Source organism: Plectropomus leopardus, chromosome 1, assembly GCF_008729295.1.
Source record: "Plectropomus leopardus isolate mb chromosome 1, YSFRI_Pleo_2.0, whole genome shotgun sequence".
Lineage (NCBI taxonomy): Eukaryota > Metazoa > Chordata > Actinopteri > Perciformes > Serranidae > Plectropomus > Plectropomus leopardus.
The window spans coordinates 14,900,133-14,925,092 of NC_056463.1; the positions used below are offsets into that span (position 1 = coordinate 14,900,133).

General features: G+C 38.6%; 1 protein-coding gene across 7 annotated transcripts in view; it reads left to right on the forward strand.

Moving 5' to 3' along the window:
• Nucleotides 1-3,076: 3,076 nt before the first annotated feature.
• Nucleotides 3,077-24,960, forward strand: part of lmo7b (LIM domain 7b) — a 38,104-nt gene continuing 16,220 nt past the window's right edge. For 3 of the 7 annotated variants that reach the window (XR_006106126.1, XR_006106127.1, XM_042493292.1), the window contains exons 1-14: nucleotides 3,077-3,227; nucleotides 3,406-3,507; nucleotides 7,218-7,288; nucleotides 8,022-8,091; nucleotides 9,908-10,014; nucleotides 10,476-10,506; nucleotides 14,247-14,360; nucleotides 14,442-14,586; nucleotides 15,138-15,279; nucleotides 20,092-20,151; nucleotides 20,881-21,049; nucleotides 22,692-22,840; nucleotides 23,049-23,232; nucleotides 23,722-24,312. Coding sequence is in view for 5 of the 7 variants with exons in the window: in XM_042493292.1 (XP_042349226.1) it covers nucleotides 3,439-3,507; nucleotides 7,218-7,288; nucleotides 8,022-8,091; nucleotides 9,908-10,014; nucleotides 10,476-10,506; nucleotides 14,247-14,360; nucleotides 14,442-14,586; nucleotides 15,138-15,279; nucleotides 20,092-20,151; nucleotides 20,881-21,049; nucleotides 22,692-22,840; nucleotides 23,049-23,232; nucleotides 23,722-24,312 (1,902 nt within the window). In the remaining 2 variants the exon portion in view is untranslated. The remainder of the gene's footprint in view (nucleotides 3,228-3,405; nucleotides 3,508-7,217; nucleotides 7,289-8,021; nucleotides 8,092-9,907; nucleotides 10,015-10,475; nucleotides 10,507-14,246; nucleotides 14,361-14,441; nucleotides 14,587-15,137; nucleotides 15,280-20,091; nucleotides 20,152-20,880; nucleotides 21,050-22,691; nucleotides 22,841-23,048; nucleotides 23,233-23,721; nucleotides 24,313-24,960) is intronic. The other 4 variants (XM_042493250.1, XM_042493267.1, XM_042493259.1 and 1 more) reach the window with 2 other exon arrangements.

Here is a 24,960-nt window from a genome sequence, read left to right on the forward strand (position 1 = left end):
ATTTCCACCGTACATTGATGCAGAAAAGGCAGATTGGTGTATAAAAATTCACCAGAAGGCAGGAAATGAAGAGTTTAATGCTCAAAATTTCCTGAGGGATGATCCCCCACCCCTCCCCCATTTCATATGTGTCCCCCCAATGTAGAAATGAACCAATGCCCTTGGGGTCTAGCCATATTGTTTGCATAATTGTAGTCTCTGGGCTGTATATACTTTGTCCCAATCCTGCCTAATCTAAGTCCTCATCTAATCAGCAGCATCAGTATGTGCAACAAACCCTCATTCCTGTAATAAAGATGACAAGCATCAATCTGTTTTCTCAAGTGCACCACTCTTCAGTTTTCAAGATCAATTAGCATCACATGTGCAGGGACGGTGGAGTACTGTTTCCTTCCGTTTGGGGAGAGCGTGTTGCTGACACAGAGGACTGAGCTGCGGTCACGATCTCATATGGAGACACTGACATGAATATGCCAGCAATTTCACGAGCAAAGATAATGCAGTCTCATATGAAGCACTACAAAAGGGTAAACAGTAACTTTTTCACTCTGATTTCATGGTGAATTGTCAGATGTGCAGAACAAGGAAAATGTTCTGAAAACTGTTTCTTCTGGCACTGCCCTTCTGCTTTTAAGTGTCCACCTGTTGTTTTCAGAACTAAGTGGGACACATTAAAGCATGTGTTTTGGTGTGTTCCTGGATGTATTTTTAAAAATCTTTTGTGTAGTGTAACTTATTCAATAAAATTTCACAACACTAAAAATCTGTTCACTTTTAATACTTAGAAAAGTGAGTCAGAGGATTTAGGAGTGAAAAAGTTAACCCCTATTGTTCTGCTGGTGTAATAATCCCACCAGATGGTGCAGGAAATTATCTTTTAATTTCCCCCGATTAAGATAATAAGTTGAAAGTCTGTGAAGATCATACTCACATAATGTTCTCTGTGCTCCTAATAGGCATCTCATTAAATTTTCTACAGTGTCCTACACCCCTGCACCTAATTTTACTTTTAAATCCAGTGATACCATCATCGCCCTTGTTCCCTATACTGTGCACCTCTTTGGGCATTTGGCAGGAAATTGGATTGGGATGAGCATGTGCTGTAGAAGATGAGGCCTACACGCCAGACTCTTATTATGCTTTGCTTTCAAATGTGCAAAAAGAATACAGAAGAAAAACTATTTTCTATTCATGTATGCAGCTCATGTGTGAAAATTAAATTGTCACAGGCCATCCTTCATCACTTCAATACAAAAGGCAAGAGTGTGAAGAGACCTGCCCTTGAAACATACTGTCATAGTTTGCATTTGTATCAGGCTGTTGCTATCTTTACAGGAGAGGAAGGCGGATGAAAGAAATGAGGAGCAGACAGAGGCGGGCTGTTTTTATATTGGTACACTGTACAGACATTTTATTTCACACATTTGCCATTTAAATGTTCAACATCCTGTTGAGTTAATGGCTTACACAAGGCTTTTTACATCTCACATCCCATTGCTGTGAAACCAGACCAGACGTCTGCCTCCTGGTAGGGCAGAGCTGCAGCCAGCAGCACACTACAATAATTCGCTTATATCTCAACAAGATTTGTAATGTGTGTGTGTGTGTGTGTGTGTGTGTGTGAGAGAGAGAGAGAGAGAGAGAGAGAGAGAGAGATGCTTATTTAGGGCCTAAGCATTCACTAAACTCATCTATTGCTTCAGTTTTTCAGTACTTTTAAGGCTTTGTTATTGGCATGAATTCAATGTCAGATTTTGTTTTGTGGGGGAGACATACTAAACTTTGGGTCTGCGGTTCTCCCATCATGAAAAATGTTACCATCAAATATTTAATTTTGTGCATGCTGGTGAATTTTTACGCACCAATTTATAGCTTTTTTTGCATCAATTTGTGGTGAAAATATCTCTGAATTTGTCAAAATAATGTCCTCTGCTACTTTTATGTTTTTATTTGGGGGTGGGAAAATGCACATGTTTTGGCAGTTAAGGGAGGAGTGCCCCTTGTGCCCTCCTTGAAATCTTTACCTATGCATGAATGATTAACTCCTTTGATTGTGTGACAAGAAATACAGAGTTAATAACAGCATCTTCATGCAGAAGCTTTAGTTTAGGCCCTGAGCCACTGGGCCTGTGCCGTAAAGGTTGGTTCGGTAATCCACCCATGCTACTGAGGGCGTAAGGCTTCTATAGCTTATTTTTTCTGAGAATGTGGAGATTTCTGCAACTTTAATTTTACAATCAATAAATAAAACATAGTGAGTATTGGGGTGCTGGGTAGCTCACCTCGAAGAGCGGGCACATGTCCATACTGCAGCAGGTTTGGGTTCGACTCCATCCTGTGGCCCTTTGCTGCTTGTCAACTCTGCTCTCTCCGCTTTTCATGTATAACCTGTCCTATCAAATAAAGGCAAAACATAGAGAGTATTTCATGTCATGATATCAGTATTTAAGACACAATTTATTAAAGTTTGACTACTTTAAGGAGAAGTAGGTAACTAAATAAGTAACTAAATACTATAAATTAAGGATTCAGTATTCTCCGCCAGACTTATTTCTAAGAGTTTTGACGAATGTTTAATGTTTTCATTATGGGAAAATTAAAAATACAAAACAAACAAACAAACAAATAAATAAATAGCAAAGAATATACAGTGCAGAGAGAGGCAGAAAATCAAGTCGGATTATTTGAAACCTCCACCAAAATAAAAATTAACATTTGGCAAGCTAAGACTAAAACCCTCTGAAACACCATATGGACAATATTTGAAAATAAATTCAACAGAAAATCGAACTGCACAGACTGCCTTTCTCTATAGCTTTTATTTTAACTGTTTTGGGTGGGTCTATTTTTTTATTCCAATGTATCTTAATTTTTTTTAATGAATGTTTAATGTGGTTTATTTGTTCACCATAAATTGCCTGTATATTTAAAAGGTGCTCAAATAAACTTGCCTTGTCGTGCCTCCAGCTGCATCTCTGTGCATGTTCACACGCCAACAGGCCACCAGAGGGTCGAGCACACTCCGCACATCCCTCAGTCGGTTTCACTTCAGCTCCAAAAGTTTGCTTGTAGTTTGGCGGTGGGCGGAGACCTTCCTCCCTACTTAGACCAATAAATGAAACTAGTTAGTGATGGAAAGTCGGTGGCAGAAGTGCAGAAGTGTCTGGTGATAAACTGGGTGTCAATTAGAGGAGCTCTCTCACCGGTGATCAGCTACACAGCACAAGGTGACTGACTGAGCAAGCAATACTTAAAATTAATCTTATTTCAGATCAAGTTGCATGGGGTTTTCTTGTGTTTGTAGGCTTTAATTTTATTTATTTGACATGCTCGGTGGTAATTCATGGCGTGGTCGCTCCATGATGAACGAGGTAAGAAATGATGACCTCTTTTGCTCTTCATCAGAGTCGTGCCTGTTGCTTGTTGAGAGAACAGAAGATGGAGTGGCGCCAGCAGACCAGTGTCAGCTGTGCAGACGCGTTCAACGAGGCTCGACGCTGGATTGAGGTACATACTTAACTTTCATTTCACCCCTTTTCTTCTTTTTATTTCTTCATTTGTTTCAGAGGCTATTTGTGTTCCTCATCAATTACTCCTGTGCAAACAACCATGAAGATTTTGGCTAGGCAGTTATTTAACCCGTTGTGGAGACAGGATTTTTTTTTCAGTCAGTGGCAGCCATGAAAACCACTTGTGCATTCTTTCGACTTTAACTCACTTAAAAACAGTTGATGCTCTTGTGTTTTAAATGGCTGTGACTCAGCACTCATAAACCTAAATTTACAGACTCATATCTGAGTTCAAATGCAAAATGCACCCTGATAAGACTCAGGTAAGCCTCCTGACGCAGAGAGGATTGTCTGTGGTTGCACAGATAAAAATGATTTCACTGCAGGAGCCTCAGAGGGAAATGCACATGGAGGGAAGGCAGATAATTAGGTAATGTTTGTTCTTTTAGTGCCCGTCCACTGAGATGTGCTGTAGGCAGGTTTTGCCGTGCACGCATTGTTGAGGATGTGGTTTTTATAGCCATGCATTTTCTCGGTTGTTACAGGCTGCTCCTGTCCAAACACTGCTGAAGTTGTAACCCTTAAATCATAACCCATGAATGCAACTTGTAGACAGCAGGCTTTGTATGCTGACCAACTCTAAATGTGACCATTAATGTCAATTGTGTCTGAGTGGATCATTATGAGAATTCTGTCCAGAGTGCTCTTGGCGGTGAGCCCATGCCAATTTTACCCATCTATCCTCCTGCACTGACGGATGAAAGGATGGATGAGCAGTGATGTGTTTGTGTGTGTGTGTGTGTGTGTGTATGTGTATGAGGCAGGAGGGAAGCAAAGCATGCTGCTTTTAAGGAAATGGTATTGTAAATGGTGTCATAATCGCTCCCTCATGCCAAACAGCATTGGGATGTGTTAGCACTAATATTCAGTGTTACACATTGCAGGATAATAAGCTTCCATGTGGTCAAGTGTCCTGAAATTGTTGCTGTTTCTCATTAGCACAGTTCTAGCGGCAATTAGGCTTAAAAAGCGTAAATGTTTTTACTCAGTGCCTACTAAACTTGAGAAGAAATAAGAATGGATTTGCTTCTTCTACATTCTGTTAACAAGCCATTTAGGTTTTGGTCAAACAAGAGCAGCACAGTCCAAACACTGCAACAGTGTTAACAAGAGGTATTTATATCTTAATTGTAGTACAATTATCCTTTCATTTACCTCAATCTACAGCTTACAACTATTTCCACTATTGATTTAATTGCCAATTATTTGCTCAATTAATCATTTTGTATATCATGAAATGTGAAAAATTAAGCGTATAATATTAACAACCCAAGGTAACATCTTCAGATGTCTCATTTTATTTAATAAACAGTCCAGTTTACACAGAAAAGCTTCATATCCTCACATCTGAGAAGCTGGAACCAAGACCAGATTATAAGACAAAGGGCCCCTGGGCGCAGATATGCAAAAGGCCCCACCAGTGGGAGCTGTGGTGGTTTAGCATTTTTTTTGTAGAGGGGGGCTGACACTTTGGACCTCTGGTTCTGTGCCTGGTAGGCCGGCCCACTTAAACAAATATACATTTATAAAAATAGTTGAAGATTGGAGCGCTCAGTAGCTCAGTTGGTAGAGCGGGTGCACCATGTACACAGAATACATCCTTGCTGCAGGGTTCAATTCCAACCTCGGCCCTTTGCTGGATGTCATCCCCTCTCTCGCCCTTTCACACTTAAGCTGTCCTATCTAATAAAGGCAAAAATAAATTAAAAAGTAATAAATAAATTAAATTAATAAAAAAAATTGCAGATTAATTAACAGCTAATCGTTGCAGCTTTAAATTTTAGATTACCCTGTAGGTTGTATGTTGGCACCATAGACTATAAATAAAAAATCCTTTATATACAGTCTATGGTTGGAACTGGATCATGTGGATTATGAAATCATGCATTTAACAAATTAAGTTTTCTAGAAAGGTTTGCAAGTCACACTCAGTCATGCATGGTTGAAAATGTATCCATTGTATCTGTGGTTTCATAGGAGCAGTTTGTTTATTGAAATGAACAATTAAAGTTTTGCTGCTGAAGAACAGACAGTATCTTGACCACATGATTGTGTTTTATTGTGTTAACCTGGCCCTGCATTGTCTGCCTGATTCCACTGAGGAGCCTCCGCTCCGCGTCCGCTGCCCAGTTCTACCAGAAATGAATTGTGATTGTGGATTCCTGGGGGGACTAATTAGTGAGAAGAATAGCCTTTTGGGGCCCTCTGTTAGTTATGGAGCCGAACCTTAATAGCCCCATTTTTATGTCCTCATTACCAAGCCCCCTTTGCCTTGTGCTTGCTTCTGCCATGTAAAATCTTTTAGGTTGTGTTGTACTGTTTTGATCAAACGCATATTTGCAGTTTTTTGTGAGAATGCTTGTCTATATACATTATTCTTTTATAGCCCACTTTTGGCTTAGTAGATACTCTGTGATTATTTGTACAAAGCCTTGCTTTTGTGCAGTAGCTGGATGATTTTTCAGCTGAATCGTAACAGTACCGAGCCCACTTAATTTACTTAACTTTATTTTACTGTTGAGAACAACTCCAAAAGCAGGGGAATGCTTGCACTGAGGGCTAAAAAATTACTTTAAGTTCAACCAGAACCATGTTTATCTATTCTTTTGCCATTGTTGTTTTTTTCCCACCAACAGCTACTGAGCAGCTTAATGTGAATTTTACCAGGAGAGCATTAAAGACCAACTCAAATCTCAACAGTTAAACCACACAGTTAAATTAAAGTGCATTTAACACCGTTTCAACCACATAGCAATTAAAGAGCTGTTTCTTTAAATCAAATTTTCATTGTTTTCTGTTTTCTCAAGTTCAGTGCTACTTTATACTGTGTTGACTATTATTTTTTTCCACACAACAGTGATGCTATTAGAAATACAGGACCTGGTGTAAGACAGCAGGACTGTATCTTTGAGTCCAATATCAATATATACATAGATGGGTGCTGGGATGACTTTTTTCTGCACTGGATTTTGAATTATTACATTGAGGATGAAAGGAATGGGAATGGAGTTGCATCAAGGTCACCACCACAATGCCGTTTTTGCATGAATATTATATGAATACGAGCAACTGCCTTTTTTACATGCAACTTCAAAATTCATGAGAGGGCTATTTAACCATTATATTAACAGCAAAGCTTATTTTAAGCGTCTAACCAAAAACCCATTCAAAAAAACATTGTTTGAGATGAAGGAACCGGAAGTGCTAAAATGCAAACTTGTTACCAGGTTTTAGGACTAATTCCTATAGTGCTCTTTATGTAGCGTAAACAACTTTTTGATAATAATCTCTCAAATAATTATAGTTTGTTTGTTTTGTTTTTTTTCAAAGAATTCTGACGTGATATTTAACAGTGCAATAAACCCGGCAGCGATCTTTGTTGGGTAAACTCTGAAAATTGTTTACAAATGTATGCAAACACAGCTTGGCTTTTCTGTATTTAGTGACTGCTGTGTTTGCCAATACCAGCATGCTAATAGATATTAACTTGATAAAAGCTTATATTGGTAAACATATCCAGCTCTAGAATGCATTGACAGATACATTCACTCATATGTGTCATCACAGCATTTGATGATAATGGTGTAAAAACATAAATGCTTTAGTCAGTGAATGAGTTGTAATCATACTGGTGTTTCTGTTTTTAAGGAAGTGACTGGAAAATCATTTGGTTGCAAAGACTTCCGTGCGGCCTTAGAGAATGGAGTCCTGCTTTGCGAGTGAGTAATGATGCACAAACTGTTTGCAAAGTCACATTTTAATTTTTAGGTAATTAAATTCAAGCTAAATGACCATGCAAACCTTTTGAATAGAGTGTAGTCAGTCGAATTTGCCATCTTAGCTCCAGCAGCAGCCCTGGTTCCACTTCAGAAGATGGTTACATCCTAAATTGCACTATGGAGTACCCTCAGAATCTCTAATCATACCTTAAGTTGAGGTAAATGGCAAAAAATGCACATCTTAAGAATTAAATAACATGTAATACAGACTAGACCTGCTGATTTTTCTGCACCAATTTTCTGTTTCTGTATTATTTTCTGTGGAGTTTAAGAAGTTGCCATTTTCCTCCAAAGCACACTAAAAAAAATACCGACTTTACCATCAGCTTGTAGCTGCAGAATAACAATGAGCCAAACATATAGAGGCATTTGGGCAGTAAGAATAGGCTGGCAGATTTACCCAGAAGTCTAGTGATGGGAGTTAAAAGCTCTTTTTTGTCTCAGATAAAATCATACTGGTTCATACGTTTTTTTTTGGTTTTTTTTGCATTTACCAATTTATGTAATTTCATTGTTTGACATCCAAGTCAGTATTAATTAGCCCAACACTATTTAGCTTCTGTTGTGGAATGGGACCCTGATGATACAATATATGTTTGTTGTCAAATATGTGAGGCATAAAGCTGGAATATTTGTTAACTGCTGATTTTTTTTGTTTGTTTTCCCTTTATAGCTTGATCAACCAGTTGAAACCTGGCATCATTAAGAGAGTAAACAGGCTTTCTACTCCCATCGCTGGTCTGGTGAGTTTCAGATTTCACAGCTCTTACTGTGTTTGCATGTTTTTGTCTGTGTGTTTGTGAGACGGGTAGCCAGGCAGCCTTGAGTGCTGAACAAGAACATAAGAAGGCACCTGTTAGCCAGGAAGTTTGACACACTGTGTGGTTTCCTGTTTAAGGCACTGCGAGACAATGTTGCCACAATCTGAATGATCATGAAAATGTTTTTCAGTGCGACAACTGAACTGCTGAAAGTTATTTTTAAATTTTTTTTTAGTTGGCATAAATACAAATGCAGATTTTTATTTTTGGCTCCAGGCTCTGTTTCGATGACTTTATTCAAGTATAATTGCTAAAACTGCCCAAAGCAAGGTCAGGGAGAGATCAATTGCAACTTCCCATCAGGGGCCAATAAACAGACCGAGCCCAATAGTGGTAGCAGGACTGAAGGTGGCGATGGTGGGGTGTAAGGTGCAGATGCAGCAGCGAATCAGCAGTTAGTTTTGCATCCTAAAGGACCATTCTTGTGTTTTTGCATGTTGTAACAAGGAACTCAAATTAATTAATAATAGCTTAACATTACTGCTGACATTTTCTTAAGCATAACATTGGTGTTTATATTGATTTTCTTTTAAACCTCAAGTAGCCATTTAAACAGAATAAATGTCCTGTTTGTAGCACTTCTCAACTTTGAACCCATTAATTGACACTGGTAATTAATCCCAGTGAATATTTGCTTCATTTTTATTTTCTAAAGACTTTTTATCCAATTATACGTAACATTAGTTTTATTTCAAAAACAGTGTGTTGTATGTGTACCAATAGAGACTCACGTCCTGCAGTTGGTCTGTTTTCCACTTGTACCTAAAATTAATCATTAATTATTTTCAGAAGAAAACAATCAGTTGTCACTTATGAACTGTTGATATGCGGTGACCACAGACTGCATATAAAGTCTGATGACAATGACAAGCAATGAATTGGATATAAAGTAGCACACCGAGGTCATAGAATGAGTGGAAATAGATAGCATTCTAATAAAAGTTATTCAAACAAATTTTAAAGAAAAAGAACATTGATGAATGAAAATATCAGTTAAAGTTAACCAAATTAGATATCAGTTACGGCTTTGACATTACCTTCCATTAACCAATATATCAGATTTGCAAAAGTGTCTTTAATGTAATTATTAATATTGTGGCCTTATAGTGATGATACCCATAGCTGAGGCTGCACAATTATGACTGAAATGATACTCAAGATTTTTCAGTTATTATTAGAATATACGGTTATTTGTCATAAAGACTCATTGCGTTTAGGCACAAAATATCAAATTATCATTACATTTAAATATTGGAATCAATCATTAAATTCTGGGAGGCCAAAATTGTGTTTGAGATTAATATATGTTACAGGAATGTCTCTAGTAACATCCTACATATTCGTGAATTTGGGTTCATTATATGAACATAAAAATATAAGGTTGCTTACTACCAGCGGTCTTCTGGGACACCCGTCACTTCAGTGCAGAGCTTCAGAGAGCCGCTGATGACAATGAGTGGGCAGCTGGACAGGTTTCAGATCTGTGTGGAGCACCAGAACAAAAACACAGACGCATCAGCGACAGTGTGACGACACATTTCTCTCTGAGTGGTTTCTGTGACATTAGAAAAACTGCTGCTGCTGTTATATATTAGATAAAATCATGTGCGGTTGTTTGTGGCCTTCAGCATTCTCGCCTGTCTTTATTTAATCCCAAAAAGCATCAATAACCTCTCCAGATTCTCCACAAGTTGTCTACCTGCTCTCATTTTTCTGTCTGTGTAATTTTACCGTCCAGGATAATGTGAATGTATTCCTGAAAGCCTGTGGGAAACTGGGGCTGAATGTGTCTCAGCTGTTTCATCCAGGAGACCTGCAGGACCTGTCCACTCGGGCAACACTCAGGTACAGATGTCTCACTGAAGCAGTGTCATGTCCAGTTAAGTGTATGTGTACGACTCTCCAAAGCTGCAGGAGCTCATGGCAGCGTACTTTTACTTCTGAAGGTCATCTAACTATGAATTACTAACCTGACAGTGTCTGCTGGATTCTAATGTTTTCTGATTCAGCTACGTTGAGCACTTTTAACTTGGAGGTTGTTTTTTTTTTTTTTTTTTGCAATACCAGTGCTGCAAAGGAGTTTTATAGTTTTAGCATCACAGCTGCTTTGCATTCCTAGAGGAAGGAGCTTTGGCTGACGACAAGCTGCTGCTTTATGCAAGTTGGTAGCCTGTCTAAATTTTGATAAGTAGCTGATTAGTAGAGCATTGCAAATAAGGAGGCTTGAGATGTCACCGGTTTTCCCCTAACAGCTTCCTGTCATGTTTATAAAATAGATATTTATTTCTCTTTCCTTTTTATTTTAGGCGAGATGAAAGCAGCAGAAGACTCAAAAATGTAAGTTTGACCAGGATTTTTTCTCCCCCTAAAAGCTGTATTTCTTTTTGCTATTTCATGTTTTCCTGATTCCCTCTCTTGTCCATTGAGTTTTAAAACCTTAAAGGCAACTTTGTCCTACTCCACTTTTCTCACACTACCACCGAATTTACCTGCCACAGAAGATAGTCAGTAGCCAAAATTGGATCCATCAATCCAGTTACCAAAAGGTGTAGCCACAGGTTTTAGCTCCTGATGCAGCCAGCTTGAAGAATCAGGGTTATTATGGTCAAGGGTGTTGTTTTGTTGATTTAGTTTGGAGCACATCCCATTAATCTGGTATTAAGCCCCAGATAGTCTGTTTTTCCATCACTGTGCCTTTAAACTGTATATATAACCTCAGCTCTCCCAACTGCAACAAGCACGCATGTGTTTTGTGTGTGTGGAACATGTGAGTGCTGTGCATGTGCACGCCTGTGTGCACATTTGGTATTTTACATGTTTCAAAAGCTTATAAGGGTTGTTTGATTATCTGGGAAGCCTCATTTGAATCTCACAATAGCTGACAGCTCAGTCCCAGTAATGAGGCTGTTTGTCAGAGCACTCTTTCTTTTGAAATGGGTGTAGCATTTTTCTTTGAATTAACCAATTAGGGTCAATTTGCGCCCATTGAAGTCCACAGTTTTCCTGCAGGTCACTGTGCAGATACACAAATACTTGAAGCTGAGTTGTTTGTAGAGTAAATTTGAATACTGAGCGTCACTCTGTTTTTATGCACAGCAGTGATGCAATGGGGAATAATGTTGACGCGTACTGTTGCACCCTAAACATTCAAATGAATTGAGAATTGCTTTCTGTATTTGGAGGGATGTGTGCTAAGCCTGCTTTATTATTACATTCACATTTTCTTCATTGTATACTTAATCCAATATAACCATTTTTATGGCAGTGGTTGCTAATGCTCTGATGAAAATAAGGACCTTCATTGACGGGACTCGATCAGCTTTGTATCGTAACAAAGTAATAGAACTGTGGTACACTTCCCTCCATCTTACTAGCACTCAAATCTTCATGCTTAAATCTGGGGGGGGTTCACAGGCTCTTAGGCTGTTGCTAAAACTACAGATAGCACTTCTGCATTTTTGTATGCCCACCACCACGGAGTCAAAGAGTGTACAATCCAATTGAGAGAGGCCGTCCGTCTCCCTCGCTCTCTCTAAAACTCAGACCATCTCTGATCAAACTGTAAAACTAGGGAATGCTGATCAAATATAGGCCAAGACTGTACTGTTTTGCCCATGTCACACCTCTAATATCTTAAGAATGTATTTTAGTACACAGTTTGAGGATACTTATTCTCTTTGTTATGAAAATACTGAGATTAAATGGTAAAATGAAACAGTGCAGAGAAAATATAATCTAAGATTCTGTTGCTGTGTTGTCTGTTTCTAACCTACATGTTTTGAGAAACCTATTTAGCTTAACGTTTGACTGTAATTTGAAATCATATCATTTCAGCTTGCCGCCATATTGTTTACTGTGGAAAATCGCCCCAGCTGTTATTACATCACCTACCAGCCGGAGCACTTATTGGTCCTGTGCAGTGCATTCTGGTAGTTGTAGGTTTTCTGCCTCTTGAGCAAATGCAAATTACAGCACTTTTTCTCCATTTTCTCTGGTCATACAGCACAAATTTCAAACGTATTTGCATCTTTCTACAGCATAGACAGCCTAGTGTTATGAAAAGACCATCTTTTCAACAGTGAAATACGCCTTTAAGGGGTCCTAAATCATTTACAATAAATGCAATCTTTTGTGGCCATTAACACCATTAAATGGGATCATGCTATGATGACCTGTAATATGCAGTGTCATGATCCCCTTGGCATGAGGTAAGTGATAAACTATAAAAGAATAATGAACACATCATGTCCCTGTATTTAAAACTTACATCAGCACTTAATGCTTATTTATGCTCAGATTGTACAAATGACTGAAAAATACAATATTTCCTTCAAAGATTCAAACAAGCTTCAACAACTGACAGAACTATGTTTTTGACAGCGGCTCTCTGTACATCATTTATGCAGAAAAATGTGGAAAGTACTCCTTCATAAGGTTATATTGCTATTCTCCAATGATTGCAAGAATTCTGACATTATGTCGTTATTCAGTGAATATCTTCAATTGACCAGTAAGGTAACTGCTACAGGCAATGATCAAGCATAATGGGGAATCCATACAGAGCCATTTATTACCACTCAAGATTCTCATTTTCTTCATCTGACTAGCATTGTGCTATAAAATATTTATTAAATAATTCAAATCTCAAAGCCCTTAAAGTTTTTTTTTTTTTCAATCTGCCGACTGCTCTATGATGACTTTGTTAAGATACAGATAGAGAAATTCTGACATTTAGTGTTGTGGATAATCCCTCTGCAACACAGGCTGCTGCTCTGCCAGGGAGAAAGGCCGTCCATCAAAAAAAATTGAAGAAAAAAAAAATCTTGCCTCAAGGAAAATGAGGAATAAATCGTGTCCAGAACGCTTTGCTTGCTGAAATAATAATAAACTTAATGCCAGGGAGAGGTCTATATTTCACAGGCCTTTACTCTGTATTTACTAATGGCTGTCAGGTGTGTGTCTCACTTGCTGTCGACAGCATTTGGCACCATGGAGAGTGTTTTAAGCTGTCTTGTGAAGGCCTCGTGCCTCGCCTTACAAGTTTTCCTGTGGCTGATGCTCTGTGGGGAAACTGAAGTATAGAAAGAAAAACAAATTCCCTCGTTATGTGTTTTTTGGCTCACTCAATACTATGTAATTTTTAGCTATTCTAGCAGCATCCAAAGACTTTCTATCCAGAACCACCATCAGGTCAAATTTGTAATTTGTCCAATACCAAATCACCAAATACCAGTAAAACGGATAACATTCCCATCAGCCTCCGATCCATTTAGCCCAAGGTCGCCAACATCAACCCATGTAATCACACAGCAAGAGCGCACACAGTGAACTCAGCAGAATGATCTTTTCATCAATATTTACTTGAAGTGATTTATGTGCAGGGTTCCAAAAGTCATCAAAAACCTGTAAAAGTCATTAGAATTTCACAAAAATATTTTCCAAGCCTGGAAAAGTTGAGAAATTATTCAAAATCCTTGAAAGTTGGGAAAAGTCATGGAATGTTCTTGTGTATAATGATATTGTAACAATAATCTTCTATGGAAAACCTTCCATGTAATGTAACATAACGGCAAATTCTTTTTCTGTAGCTGTTGACGTAACTTAGCTCAAATATGCATCTACGTGTTATAATGTTTTGTTAACCATCACCTGCATTTTGTCATTTCACCCTAACTAAAATTATGTTTTAAAAGAGTTTGAATAATTTTGAACCAGATATATTTGAAAGACACCTGGCTAGTGGGGCAAGAAAAACAATCTTATTGGGTCCTTGAAAAGTCATCAAAGTCTGCATGAGCTGTTAAATTAAAAATGGGTGCACACAGGTTGTACAAATGTATGCTATTGGCTGTGGTGGTTCCCACTGTAAACAGTTGACTTCTTTAATACATCTTGTGTCGGGGCTGTGATAGTTGATGTAGGCCAACTGTAGATTTTTGTGAATCTCAGAGTTAGTGGACATGTTTGTTTTCTTGAGCACATGCCCTGGGTTGCATTTGAATCGAAAGCTAGGAATTGGACTGAATTATCAACTTCAGTCTTGCAATAGATTGCAGCATTTGTCCCATCTTTCTTAGGTTCTCATCACAATCTATTGGTTGGGTCGCAAAGCTCACCTGGATGCTTTCTACAGTGGTCCTCAGCTGAACTTAAAGGCCTTTGAAGGGCTTTTAGGGTTGGCTTTGTCCAAGGTAAGCTGCTCTTACTTAAGGATTTTAATACAGTTGTTTCAATTTATGTATTTAACAATTGACACTGCTATTTAAATCCAGGCTCTAGATGAGGCCATGTTTGTGAAAGATTGCTGGTACCCAGAGAGGGAGGACTGTCGGCGTATGAGACCGGGCTACAAGACGGCAAACTCTGTGGACAGCATTGAGGTTCAGGAATCCCGAACCCTCCGCCAAAACAGCGAAGGTATTTTTTTAAGTGTATCTCCATACAATCCAACGACTTGTGCCATTACAGCACCTGTGTGACCTACTTGTTGTTTCATTGTAAAAGATAGTTACTACACTGTGGCCAAAAGTTAAACCTTTTTTTCTGGATGAGTTTGAGTTTCTGTTGTTGGGGCACTTTTCTTTGCATAAGCTAGTCTTGCTTAACAAACTGCTGTTGCATAACAAAATGTTGATATCACCAACCATAGTATTATGCCTGGTCAGCCAAATTTTGTCGGATCAACAACATTGTGATCTTCTTACTCAGTGTGTCATTCGTCTGCATTCTGCTGTGCGTGGTCTCCGTTTACGTCAGTGACAGACTGTGACAAGTTCCACACTGTGGTGATAAAAGTGTGTGTGATGGGAAAGGGCAGAATATTTGGCTGTGTGAGGACTCAGTCAGCCACTAAAGTTTCCTCTCTGTTATCATCTGCAATTTAGACACTCTTTTATGCATACATCGCTCAGTTTTCAGAAACTTAAATCTTTCCTTTTGCTCATTTTGCGCATCTGTACGGTGTCAAGGTTGTGGAAGTGACGCTGAAGCTGAGCAGGTGTTCAAGATGGAAAACACACAGCCATCAACCCAGCAAAAAAAAGGTTATTTCCCACCGCCACTACAACGGAGAAAGCAAGGACAGGAGGAGAATGGAAGTCCGCTGTCCAGGTACTGCAAATGTTTCACCTACTGTATACATAGAGTTCACTCATTCCACTAACTCACTCGCTCAGAGCTGAAAAAGGACTACCTGCACTATCTGACTTCATTTTTCTTTAACATTCAATTCCTCAGCGATTGTTAAGATATTCCTTTTGTAATTTGGTCTTGAACATACCCTAGAAAAGATCATTTTATTCTGAAGGTCCAACAGTAATACAGTTTTGGGGAAACTGCTGTCTTCCTAATATTGTATAAGGCAAAAATGCTGTTAGAGAATTGGGTTCAATAATATCTATTATCAGTATAAATACATAAAATGTGGATAGGATTTCAGGGTTATTGAATCAATTAAGGACCAGTCTGCTTTCAGACAGTTTTGCTTTTCTTATATCACCTTTTTTCACACTAAGCCAAAATCAATAATGTAGACAGGCATGCATTTAAAAACAGTCATCTCAAGTAGACAGTCACTTTCACACTAGATGGTAATTATTTTCATATTTTTATAGTATTTAAGCCTTGTATCATGACATCTTTTCTGCTAGAATTACATCAAAATTACTTTGTCAGTCTAGCCTGAGTGGCTGAGTGATGTCTAAGTGGTTTCTACCACTTGTTTGTGAAAACAGCAGAAAGTCCACTTTCTCACTGTTAAGTTCTATTTATAAAGTACCTTTTTTTAAAAAAAATAAATAAATAAAAAGATTTTCATGGCTATAAGGCCAGCTATTTGCTACTTACTTCTTAGCCACATGTTTGCTATGCATTGTGGACAAAATTGTTGACATTCTTTAGTATTTACAACGTTACTGGAGGATGCCACTAGGTGGCACAACAGAAAATTCAGAACTTTCAGATTTGCATGATGTAAACAACAAATAGGCAACATTTTAGGAGGTTACTGTATTGTTAATTATGAGTTCACCATGAAATGGCAGAAAAAATGACTCCATTGAAGATGGTATACATCAAGTATGTCATGACAATGGCAAATATGTTTCTCTTACTCTGCTAACACTTCCCCTACAGTTTATGTACAGTATGTATTGCATCTTGCAGATACATTGTGTTAATGTCTGAAGGATGTGCCCAAAATGCCCCAAATGGATGCAGAATATGCAGAGCAACCAACATGCAAATGTGAATGTGTAGTTAAAAGCAGGTTTTAGTCTTGGGCAGTATCCATTCTTTTACACCCTCATGAAATTTCACCTAAGTATGTATGTATGTATGTAGGCATTAACTGGCGGCACTACCTGTCGCCCATTCAAACAATCACCAACTCTGGTTTGGTAGAAATGAAAGCTTAATTCACCAAGTTAGATATGAAAATAAGGCCAGTTATCGATATTTTCCCTGTTTTGTTTTCAGTCCTATCAAGTTTTCTCAACACAACAACACAACTTACAGTCACCATCTTTCTCATCTGCTCTCTGGTGGCACATCATGTGCACTGCATGCAATACATCCTAAATACAGCATCTCCATCTAATTGAAAAAAGGAGTATCTGTGTATTTTATTAAAATCATAATAGCAAGATCTGTAAATACTGTGGTAAAACCGCTCAAACCTACCAGGTAAATCTCCACTTTAAGGAGTATTTTTGATCTTGAATGTCTTTAGTTGTCTGTTTTAAAACAATCTTACTCAAAAAGACTTTTTTCAAAAGTAAATGACAACACACAATATTTGATGTGGCAGGCCAGCATGTTGTCGGTGCTCTGCTTTACTTTGTTATTGCTCAACCACACTACCAACCACTCAAATGCTTGGAAGTTAAAAAGCACTGCATAACCCTAACCATATCTGACAAACAACAGAATTTGCCTCCATGCATTAATCGTCAGCCTCACCTCTGCCTTTTAACATTTTGGAGCAGCTCAGAGATCATTTTTGTGATACTTGGTGTTACAACTTTATCCAAAGTGATGTCTGTGTGATCATCATAAATGTGGGTATACCACTCTTTGCTGCAGCATTGAGGATGCCCCTTTCTCTCCTCAACCCCACCTCACTGTGTGTCCTCCCGACTGTGTCATCAATGAGGAGCTTTTCTTAAGAGCTCTGTGTGAGGAAGACTCAGAGGATGATTATACTGATGCAGATCCTGTCCTAGATGACTTATATTTGCGGCGCGTGCAGCAGACTCTTCATCAGACATCAAACAACCCCAACTACGACCGCTTTTTACCCCAATATTGGACACCTGAAGAGGAGACCCGTGTGCGCACAATCTATCTCGGCTCCCAGAGAAGACCCTGGTACCGTAAAATGCAAGGCTTAAGGTCTGTTGGCTGTTTTTACTGCTCTATGATGTAAGGCAGTACTGATAGTGCAAGTGTGAAAGCTTTAAGATTTACTTAAAACTAATACAAGGCAGAGCTGAAGCTGCAGTTTTGTGCTGTTAGCTTTAATGTGTAAAGTTGTTGATGCATTTCTTGAGCAGCAAGTAATCTTGGTAACTTTAAAGAAAATGAAAAAAGAAGAACATTACCTGTGGCTTTGCAGGCTGGAGCCTGACTTACTACACTCTCTGTAGCAAAATCTCACACAAAACTTAAAAGACTTCTTGTGTGTGTGCTCCGAAAATAACCTGCTGTGTGAAATGATGGCATGCGGTAAAATGCCTTCTGTTAAAGTTTGTGGCTACAGCTAAATCCAGCTTAACTACACTAGTATTCACAGGCCCAATCCCATTTCATATATTTACCCCTACCCCTCCTTTTCGAGTGCCAGCTTGCCCCTTGAAGCAGATTCAAGGGGTAATGGATGACCCCTGGATGTGAACATGTGAGCAGGGGGATAAGGCCTAGGTGGTAGTGGCAAGAGATGTTTTGGGATTGGGCCTAAATCCTAGTTTACTTGGCACAGAGAAATAGCTAGCGCTAGTTTGCAACCAAGATTGCAAATTATTGCATTATTATCCATAGAAGACGTCATGTGTTATTTATTAAAGTCTGCTTTTAATGATGTTGTCATTTCATGCATCTTCTATTTATTTTCTTTCACTGTAGCCAGAAAGCTTTGGATTCTTCAGAGGAGGCCTTGGACTTAATTTCCTGGCTAGTGACGACTGCGACAATACAAAACATCTCTGCCACATCTGGACAGCCTCAAAACCATCTCTAAGAAACTTTCCCAAACCTGAACATTTACTCCTGTCCTGAAGATTCACACCCAACACACACACATACACACACAGTCCCAGACACACACACATACACACAGTCCCAGACACACTGCACAGACTGTTCACACAAGCTCTAACACACTCTCCTACTTGTTATCTTGTTGCATCCCACAGTGGCAAGGGGAACCTGTTAGTTTTGCATTTGCAAATCTCTAATGCATCCTTGAACTACTTAATTTTGTCATGCAAATTTTGCCCTGGTAAACGAAAAGATGTTTTATGAGGTCATCAGAAAAATTGAATGTGCTTTGAATTTGCACTGTTACTGATTAATGTTTTCCTTAACTACTGGCTGTTGTATTATCTGGCACCTTTTCATAGCACTGACAATGTGATGACTTTTTAACAGCCTCATGCTGAGTGACTCATTAGTTCGTGATGGTTAAAGAGATGATTCATGCATTGTATCATACCTTGATAGCCATAACAGAATCATGTTATTTATAACACCTTTTGTTCCAGCACTAATTTTAGATCGAAGATTGTTTAAGTCTATACTTGTTGCCTCTGGGCCAGCTCATCAAGACACACAATGTGTGTTATCATAATGATGCTGAGGACATGCAACTCTTTATTCCAGTGATCTGAGCCCTATTGAGACAGAATGATATTGATAATTGGCTTTTAGTAAATTTTTGAATTAATTTTCAAATTTTTAATCCTCATTTTGAAGGTCTTACATCGACTGGCACCCCTGTATTCATCTGACATGCCTGTGAGATCAGCTAGACTCCTCAGGTCACCTGTTAGAAAAAGTCTGGTTATTTCAACTGCCTTTAGCTTTTGTGCTTCAAATCACTGGAACATCCTACCCAATAACCCAGTCATGGTAGGTTTGCTCCAATGCTATAGCCTTTAAAACTAAATTGAAAACAATACTTTTTAGCTGTGTCTTTCAGTGGTCTGGTTGGTCACTCTTACATTTTATTCTTTCCTGTTTTATTGGGTTTAACTCATGTATTGATTCTTACTGGTTGGTTGACGGTCCTAACTATTTTCATTTTTATTCCTACATCTTAATATTTTTTTCTTTATTTATGCATGTATTTTATTTTCACTAACTTAAGTCTGTAAGTTTAATCTTCACTATCCACATAGTGTTTTTGGCTTTAGCTTCCATAGTAGCTCACATGTTGTGCACCATATTGTATTTTTACCTGTAATGAAATCTGCTATGTAAATAAAACTTAGCTTTTGCTTTGCTAATATTTTCTGTTTTACTCTTTATTAACTTTAATCTGATTTTCCATTCAGAAGGAAAAGATGTGAAGTTACAAGTAACATCTCCCAATCTGACCGCCTATCTTCCCTTCCAAAGTCAACGTACATAAATACATGTACATGATTAGTGAACGGGAGACAAAACATTGTCTTAAATCGACTTTACATGTTCAGACAAATAAACCAACAAACAGACAGAAAAAAATGCAAATTTTGAGTTTAGAGAGTTGTTCTGGTTTACTTAGTGTTATTAAGGCTTTGGTGTTGATTGCTTGATGAACTGACTGAAATACTGTGCGTTTAAACACGTACTTTCTGGCAAGACCTTACTTTTGTCACATCAGGTGCCTTTTTATGTTTAGATGCATGTTGGCGTTCATCAGTCTGTGTTTCTTTGGTTCTGTAGAGCAAATCAAATCCAGGTCAGGCCTGAGAGACCAGTTCAGGTCAACCCTGGCTGGATTTGGTGAGTCTTAAAGTTTTGGGCAAAAGTGTTTAAGACCATAACTGCTTTGCTGCTGCTTCATCTGAGTGTGCTTTTGTTTGTATTCAGCTCACCTACATCTGAAATTATTCTGCAACCATAATATTCATAAAGATGAAGCACTCAGTATACCTCCTACTATTAATTTTCGGGGCAGAGACTTGACAGTAGAATTTATGATAAACTACAGGATTGTTTGTAATCACAGTCTTGGTTCCTCCCATCAAATTATGTCACACTTTTGATGTACCACCTGCTAAATGCTGCTGTAAGTTATTTGAATGTCACATCTGACACCCTCTGTTGCCCACAGCAGTGCTATTACTTGTTTCAAGTCAGGGCTGTTGTGTTATCCAGACAGCAACATCTGTTGCCATTTATAATGCTGCGTTAGTTGACTTGAATGTGGCTCTCCTGCTCACACTTTGCTAAGGATTCTGTTGTTTGGATGCAGAATGTGTCGTGTTGCAGCTGTTAATCCTGTGGCGTGCCGGCCTGTGATGTACAGTATTATCTGTGTGTGTGTGTGTGAGAGAGAGAGAGCTGAGCAGAAAGTAGTTGTCTGTGTTAAACAGCATCTTTGTGTGCGTTGCATTGCAATAACTACTATTCATCATGCTACATGATGCTGCTGCGGTGTTCTAAATACAATCTTTGTTTGCTCTGCAGGTCTATTATTTATTTTCGTGTCTCTTTGTCTGTCTGAACCAGGAGCAAATCACTCAGCGACATCCCAATGGTTTACCCTGTGCGTAAAGTTCCTGATGGGAACACGATTTACGATGTGGACCAGGACACCAGCATCGCAGGGGAGTGGAATCAAGAAAAAATACGCAAGTGCAGTGTCGCTGCCAAGGACAGTGAAGCTCAGTGGCATGATGTAAGTCTAGAAAGCCTTACAACTAAAAGATGTTGACAAAACAGCCTGACTATAGGGTCAGTTCAACAGCTGTTCATTCAATATGCTCAAAAGTTCCCCAGCAGATGAAGTTTGTCTAGTTGTCATTGAAGTTGTAGATGTTTGAATTCCTGTTTTTCTGAGCACTTTCAGGCCTTTATTCCATATTGATTTAGAGATTGAATATTTTCTCCAATGCCTATATTAGCAAACTATTTAGTATGCCAGAAAAAATATCTAGTATGTCTCAATGCTTTGTCAAATGAAGTATGCCAAAAATACCAGCATGTTCTGTTGCATCTGGTTGCATTTTGCATGCAAGCTAGCATGCTTTTCTGGCTATTGTGACCCAGAGTCTTCTGTGCAGCGAAAAATATATCACATTATCTGAGCTGCAAACAGATGACAGATCATTGACAGAAACCACACTGACAGATTACAGTGCATTCAAGTGAGTAATGACCAGATAAATTATAATAGAAATATTAGTTGTGTAAGTGAAAAAATAATCATTGACAATAACAATGACAAATGCATGTGCAGTTTTCTTGTTATGAATATAATGTTAGAATCTAAAATGACTGCAGTTATGAATTAAGAGTGAAAAGAACTCGCATTGCAAAGTAACAACAGCAGAGCTCTCTGGTTGACCTCAGTCTCTGGCAAGCTCAGCGATGATGTTTTCTTTCCTCCAAGGCAACGCATAAATGAGCAAGAGGGTCAAAGTTCAGGGTGCAAGGTTATGAAGATGTATTATGTACCAATTGTGTGCATACTCCATGCAACAGTGTGTGCTTTGTTAGGGCAGCTGGAGTATCTACTAAAAGAAAAAAGAGTAAAAAAAGTATGTGACTCAGAGCTCAGCTTGAGTTTATTCTTTACCTTGATAATGGTGGTCCTTAAAGCTTTATTATTCCTTAAAGTTTCTAGAAAAATGGAAACTTTTTGAATTCTATAACAACTTCATCTGTAGAGGACGATTGTGTGATTTGATCGAAAGCTTCAGAACAGCTGCCAAACAGACTTTGTAGTGAGAGATGGCAGTAGTGTTTTCTGATAATGGTCATGCCAATAAATCCCTTAAACCCCCAGAGAACCACCATAGATTCATTTTTGTCTTTTTCTATGGGGGGGATAGGGGTTCTTTATGAGGAGATAGCAGGTCAATAGTAGATGCCACATAGAAATGGTATACATCATCTGAAAGCTGTGAACCTGAAGATTATTTTGAGTTGCAGCTCAGTACTGTGTGTTTTTCTCATCATAAATCTGTAATAAACATTGTTTTGATGCCTACTCAAACTTTGAAAGGTTAGAGTGTATAAGGGCTCAGAGCATTATGATAGAAGTTTTATATGATACTAGGATCTATCCTCAAGCTTAAAAACTCCCTACAGCCTCTAAAAAACAGTAATGTTGGCCGAGGTCGCTGGCGGTCCCACCAGTCTCATTTAATTTCTGAGAATTGTAGTTGTCAAGAATGAAAAAAAAAAAGATGTTTTTTTTTTTTTTTTAGAGTATAATCAGTCAAAAGGGAATGTTTTGAGCTTTAAATTAGTGATAATGGCATTACATAGCAACTATATGCACACAACAGTATTATTGGGTCGTGCTTCTGTTTCAGGAATTGACAAAGTGGAAGAATCGTCGCAGGAGCACCAAGTCTGACATCCGCAGGAAGTCACAAGACAGAGAGCATGTTATTAACCAGATGGCAAACGGGGCTGTGGCTAAATACGAGAAGAATGAAGCACAAGGTGGACTGCGGAAGAGGTATGCTCCTGCTATAAATGTCATGGAAAATCTTTCACTTTCAAACCTTGTTGCTACCAAGAATTAAGGTAAAGTATGTAATAAAAGCTGCTGACCTTGCTTAAGTATGCCACAGTGAACTCATGTAATATGACCCCCACGCTCATCTCCATCTTTTCTGCTTCCTTTTTTACACTGGCTCTTCTTTCCTTACATGCCAACTCCCCAGAGAGCAGCAGTCACCACGAAGGCATAATCCTGCACCTCGTCCTTACTCCACCTCTCCTCCAGCAAAAGCAACCAGCTCTCATCTCCGGCCACACACTCGAGCTCTGCTGGCCCGCAGCTACGCTACCGAGGCACCTTTCAGCCCCACGGCTCAACGCAGCTCCTACAACTCAGCCCACACTCAGGTGCGTGTGCAGCTATATTCTGTTTTACATCCCTGACCTTAACCCTTTAAAACCTGGATTGTCATTAGTTTTCTTGTGCTGCATTCAGAGGCTTTTAACAAGACCCTTTGAAAAAAAGACCTTTTTTTAAATTTCTCCTTCAAACATAGGGAAAAAAGCAGTGACTAAAAAGAAATGTTACACAAGTTGCACAAAGTTTAAAAAAAAATGTCCAAAAATAGGAAAATGTCCAGAAAATGATATTTGCTATTACAATAATTTTATAGGCTATTTAAAATTATACAGGAAAAATATAATATGTAAAATAAAAACATATATTTATTTTTCCAGGTCATTTTCTTGTTTGGTTTTGGCTTTTTTTGGTGTTGTTTATTTTCAGGTATTTTCTTTTTTTAACTTTTTACTTAAAAACTTAACTTAAGTATAAATGTGTTGAAAACAGAAAAGTTAAAAAAGATGATAAAAGGCAAATCTCTTCTATATCCTCAGGGATCATCAGTTGGAGCCATGCCTGCCTCTGATGGGAACTTCCTGGGAGAGGAGACCCACTTTGCCTCCTTGGCTTCAGATGGAGCAGCAGTAACCACTCCATCCCCGGACTGCCGGTTCAGCTCTCAGACACAAGTCAAATTGCAGGGCAGCTCAGCTCCTTTCCAGCCCACATCTGCAGTGGCCCAGTCAGAACATGTTTTTACAAACCAAATCTCCACTCTGATCACAACTTTACAGCCAAACGTGATGACAAAGTCAACTAACACCAGAGATCCTCCTGAATCCATGTCGAGTCACAAGGAGCCTCCACTCTGTGTTGGTGCAAAGACAGGAGTTGATGCTCTGGAGGACTCGTCCCAGGAAGAGAGCCAGAAGACATCATGGGAACCAGCTGCGGAGCCGGGCAGAGGCCAGCAGGCTGCGAGCTTCTATAAGTACCTCTCCAGAACCGGATCGTGGTCTAGCTCAGCCAGCCTCCCTCGTGGATACCGGAGGTCTGAGGGCTCATCTCGTCTCTCTTCTGCAATCACGGCCAGGCCGTTTGGGACCAAGCCGTCCAGGGTGTCCTCGCTGCCCAGACTGCGCAACGTGAGTTCATTGACTATTAAAAAAGCACTGTTTCTCTTTGAATGTATTGGAGTCAATGTTAATTTTGGCAGCTATTTTAAATTTAGTCTTAGTTGTTGGATGAAAATGCATTTTAGTTTTAGTCATATTTTAGTATTTTTTTTTATACGTCATAGTTTTAGTCAATGACAGCTCGAAACATTTTAGTCCCATTTATAGTGGATGAAAAGTCATTACATTTTAATAGACATTTACATACTACTTCTGGTTGAAAATAAGGATCTTATGTAGAGTTTTTCAGGTTTAACTCTTTGAAACCTGGATCGACATCACTTTTCTTGTGCTGCCTGATGTATTCAAACCTTTGAACACTGAGAAAATTTGATTTCTTAAAAAAACATGGGAAAAAGGGAATGAGTGACTTGGCAAGAGATCCCCTGCAAATTGCCAGAAAGTAGTACATTTAGAAAAATATATTTTTCAAAAGCTTGGGAAAAATTTCCAGAGAACTGTCTAAAATGATCAGAATTATATATATTTTAAAATATAATTTTTAGGGTGATTATAATTTTATTTATTCATTTTTTTTTCTAATTTTCAGGTTATTTATTAAAATAATTCTTTCTAAATCTACATGTTAGTTTGGAGGTACAATCTCATATACTTCCA